The following is a 3957-nucleotide window of genomic DNA, read 5'->3' as shown; positions in this document are numbered from 1 at the left end:
CTGTCCTTCTATATCCCACTTCTCTCATTCTCTCGCTCATCCCCTCCTCCCCTCTTCTGCCAACGTGTCCCTTCACAGTTGTCTTTGGATTGTCGCTCTTGCTTTCAGTGTGTACCGATTCGTAGACTTCAGATGCGCACGTTAAAAACCATCAAACGATAACACCCCCCACTTCTCTCTCTCCCTCTCTCACTCGCTCTTTCTTTCCCCATCTACCTCTCTCTCTCTCTCTCCCTCTCCCTGTCTGTCTTCCTCTTTCCCATTCTCTACTTTCCCACTGTTTTGCTGTTTCAGCACCGGCCATTTCTGAATGAAAACTGCATCCACACGAGAAGACTTTTAACCACATATCTGTAGTCAGAAGGCCAAGAATGTTAAAATCCAGAGACTCAAGACACGCTGATGGTAATAGATAATTCATTTCAAATATGCAAATGTAATTTATGTTTAGCAACTTCTGAGTTCTTCTTTTACCGATATGCACCGTATTTGGATTAAGCCGTATGATATGCAACTTACAGATTGTCAGTACCTAATTGGTAATTATGCACTGTGAAAACAAACCATGTCTAGAAACAGTTTAAAGTGGGTAAAAAAAACAACTGGTGTAGTTAGTAGCAAAGGATTTCTGAATATTCATGATTTGCCATTCAAGAATATTTAACAAACTCCTGAGCACGTATGCAAAGCAGTCAGTTGCTTTTTGTCTGAACTCTCACCACCTCACCTCAAACTGGTTTTATATATTTGCCACGGAAGGAAGATTGGTGCTCTTCCTAAATGTAACAGTCCAATGCTGTAACGGTCTAATGCTGTAACGGTCTAATGCTGTAACGGTCTCATGCTGTAACGGTCTCATGCTGTAACGGTCTCATGATGTTGACGGTGACCTGCAGGCCTGATCATGGCAGGTGTCCGTTGTCATTTGTTTCTGTGTTAACTTCCACTCGAGTATTTTCTGTGTCCCAGAATCCATTTAAACGATGTGTTTGCATGTCCAAATAAGCATGGCACTGTTCTTGGAGCTTTCTCTAGAGTTTTACCTGTAATTTTGCTACACGTCACATACGCCTGCCTTAAAAGGGCGAAAGATGCCATGAAAGCATTTGATCGCTACAGTGTAATGGTTCCAAATAAACGGGGTGAAACGGGGCAGTGATTCTCGTAATCAGAAGGTTGCCAGTTCATCCCCACCACCAGGTTGCCACGGTTTGGCCCCTGCGCAAGACCCTTAACCCTTAGTTGCTCAAGTTGTATTCAGTCATATTTGTAAGTCGCTTTGGATAAAGGCGTCAGCTAAATGCCGTAAATGTAAAACATAATTGTTAATGTATGGGCAAACTAATTTAAATGTTATTATTTTAAATGTTCTACTATAAAGATATTTTTATTTAGTTGTTCTTCTCTTTCTCTCTCTGTATGCCTGTGTGTGTGTGTGTGGGGGGGGGGGGGTGAGCGAGTAAGTAATGGATGAGAGGAGCTAAGTTAAAGTAAACAGTGTTAATGGTCCACAGGGGCTAAGGCTAAAAAAAAACCACAAACAAAAACACCAAGCAAAAATGTGTAAATATATATGTGAGAACTGGCCATTTGTTTAATCTGTTTTAATCTTGGGTATGAGTAAACAGAAGATAAAGAAAAAATCCCTCAAAAAAGATCATGACTGCAGCTGTAATGAATGTGAGCTAAAGTGGTGTTTTCTGTCAGGATTAGAGCTCGGTTTGGGTATTTAAGCTTATTTAACGCTTCCTAAGTATCCATTAGTGGGTCTAAAAATGATTTTGAAGTGTTGTGCTTTCGAGTATGGGATGGCGGAATAGGTTGGTGTTGGGTCCATGGTTTCTGGTCAAAATATTTAATGAGCTAAATCCTAACCAGAAAGCCTCCAAGCTGCCTGCACCGTTCAGGGTTCGCAGGCCTTTCCTCAGTTAAGTAGGGCTGTCACGGATACAGATGCATGCAGGGAAAAGGGAAGCTGACGAGAGTCTCCAGCTGAAGAGTTTAACAAAACGGACGAAAATGAAACCAAAAAGGAAAGCGCACCAAGCAGAGCTGAAGAAAGCCAACGTAGCGTTAACAATGACCCGCAATGCTCGCTCATCCCGAAAAGGGTTTTAAAGGAAACAAAGGATTCTTTTACCATTTTTCTTTGCAATTGGTTTCCCAGCGTTTTCTACAAAGTATCTTTACTGACATTCAGGTTTCCAGGGAGTGAGAAAAACATCCTGAACTGGCATTCCGAGGAAAAACTTGTGACCAAAAAAAAAAAAAAAAGATTTTAAAATTCTGTTGGTGGAAGATAAGTTACTGTACTCTTTAATAGTCCACAAACTGGTCATACACATGTCATATACAGGACATTAGAGATAGGAGAACATGTTGGGTAGAAGTTCAGCATGGTTACAAATCCGCCGCAGATGACCACCAGAGTTCCGTACCCAGAAGGGATTTTTATCAGAAGAAGAAAATTCATGAAAGGGAGCCATGAGGATGAAGAGTTCAGGAATGATCTGAGCCGGACGCTCTGTTTAAGACTTCGCACTGTCTGTGGCTGCAGGGGTCTGGAGCCTCAGGTAGAGTTGCTGGAGACTGGTAAGCGTCGCGGAAAGCTAGGAAATGACGAAGCAAGTCTAGCCCGGAAGGAGATCCAGAACTTGCGCTGGGGCCGCACGGCCGGTGCTGAATGGAACTCTTGCTGCCGGCGTCTCTGCATTAGGGCTAATAGGGAGAACGTGTTTGGTGCAAAGCAATGTGAAACGGGGCAGTGGTTCTTGCACTCAGAAGGTTGCCAGTTCAAGCCCCACTACCAGGTTGCCACTGTGGGGCCCGTAAGCAAGACCCTTAACCCTCAATTGCTCAAGTTGCGCTCCGTCATATTTGTAAGTCACTTTGGATAAAAGCATCAGCTAAATGCCATAAATGTAAAACATAATGGTTAATGTATGGGTAAACAAATCTAATTGTTATTATTTTAAATGTTCTACTATATAGATGTTATTAGATATATGATATTAAAGAGTTTTAGGCACAGCATTCTTGAGCAACCAGAGCTTGCACATCATGGAACATTCAGATAGTAGTGGATTGAATATAACAACCAGGGTTGTTAAATTCATGAATGCATTATGTTTCTCCATATCACTGGCTTAGCTTAGCAATATTTTATATATGGAAGAAGGTTACTCTAATAATGTTTTCTATATGCATCAAATTAGAGACCATTATCAGTCTGTATTAAGAGTGATGCAAAGATTTTTTTATTTGATGTAACTAAGTCACTTCGGGTTAGAGTGTATTAATTCAGCCTTTATAGAAACCAATGTCATGCTTATTGATAGCTACACACACAAATAGCAACATATATGAGCAAAATAGGTGTGCTCCCAAAATAGAGCCTTGTGGGATGCTGTATATTACATTCCTAAATTCAGAGGATTATAGTAACCTACATTTTCAAACTAGTAGTGACCAATCTGCTGGGGTCTGAAATTACTTTCAATATGTGAGACATCACAATGGCTAATGCTTGTCATTGCTAAAACGGTTTCAATTTTGGTCCAGTCGAAATTGAGAGAAGCATCCAGATCCTTGTTTATATAGGATTCCAATTCCAATGCCAGTTTAGTTCTAGAATCATATAATCTAGTAACAGGTGGTCTGTTAAAGATTCCTTAGGGCAGGAAGTCCTGTTCTTTGGTTCTGTTTACAGTTTTCTAAAAGCATTGATCTAAAGCTGAACGTGAGAATCCCATCTCTTGCCTCTGGATGGAGCCTTAACAGGAAATGGGAATATACATGTAATGGCAGTGTACATACACACACACTATGCTGGCTGCCCAGGCACGACCCTGGGGGCAATTCAATCTTGCCTCCATTACTGGGTGTTGTGGACTTTTTCCTTTTGCAGAAATGCAAAGAACTTATGGTGTGTGTGGGGGGTGGGTGGGGCGGGGGATC

General features: G+C 41.5%; 1 protein-coding gene across 1 annotated transcript in view; it reads left to right on the top strand.

Moving 5' to 3' along the window:
• chrnb5a (cholinergic receptor, nicotinic, beta 5a) overlaps nucleotides 1-1192 on the top strand; it is a 13332-nt gene extending 12140 nt beyond the window's left edge. Inside the window, exon 7 of the mRNA XM_035529947.1 lies at nucleotides 295-1192. Within this exon, the coding sequence (XP_035385840.1) occupies nucleotides 295-310 (16 nt within the window). The 3' untranslated portion in view covers nucleotides 311-1192. The remainder of the gene's footprint in view (nucleotides 1-294) is intronic.
• Nucleotides 1193-3957: the final 2765 nt, after the last annotated feature.

This window comes from Electrophorus electricus, chromosome 9, assembly GCF_013358815.1.
Source record: "Electrophorus electricus isolate fEleEle1 chromosome 9, fEleEle1.pri, whole genome shotgun sequence".
Classification (NCBI taxonomy): Eukaryota; Metazoa; Chordata; class Actinopteri; order Gymnotiformes; family Gymnotidae; genus Electrophorus; species Electrophorus electricus.
Note: the sequence above shows the minus strand (reverse complement) of the source record. Positions and strands in the feature narration are given on the sequence as shown.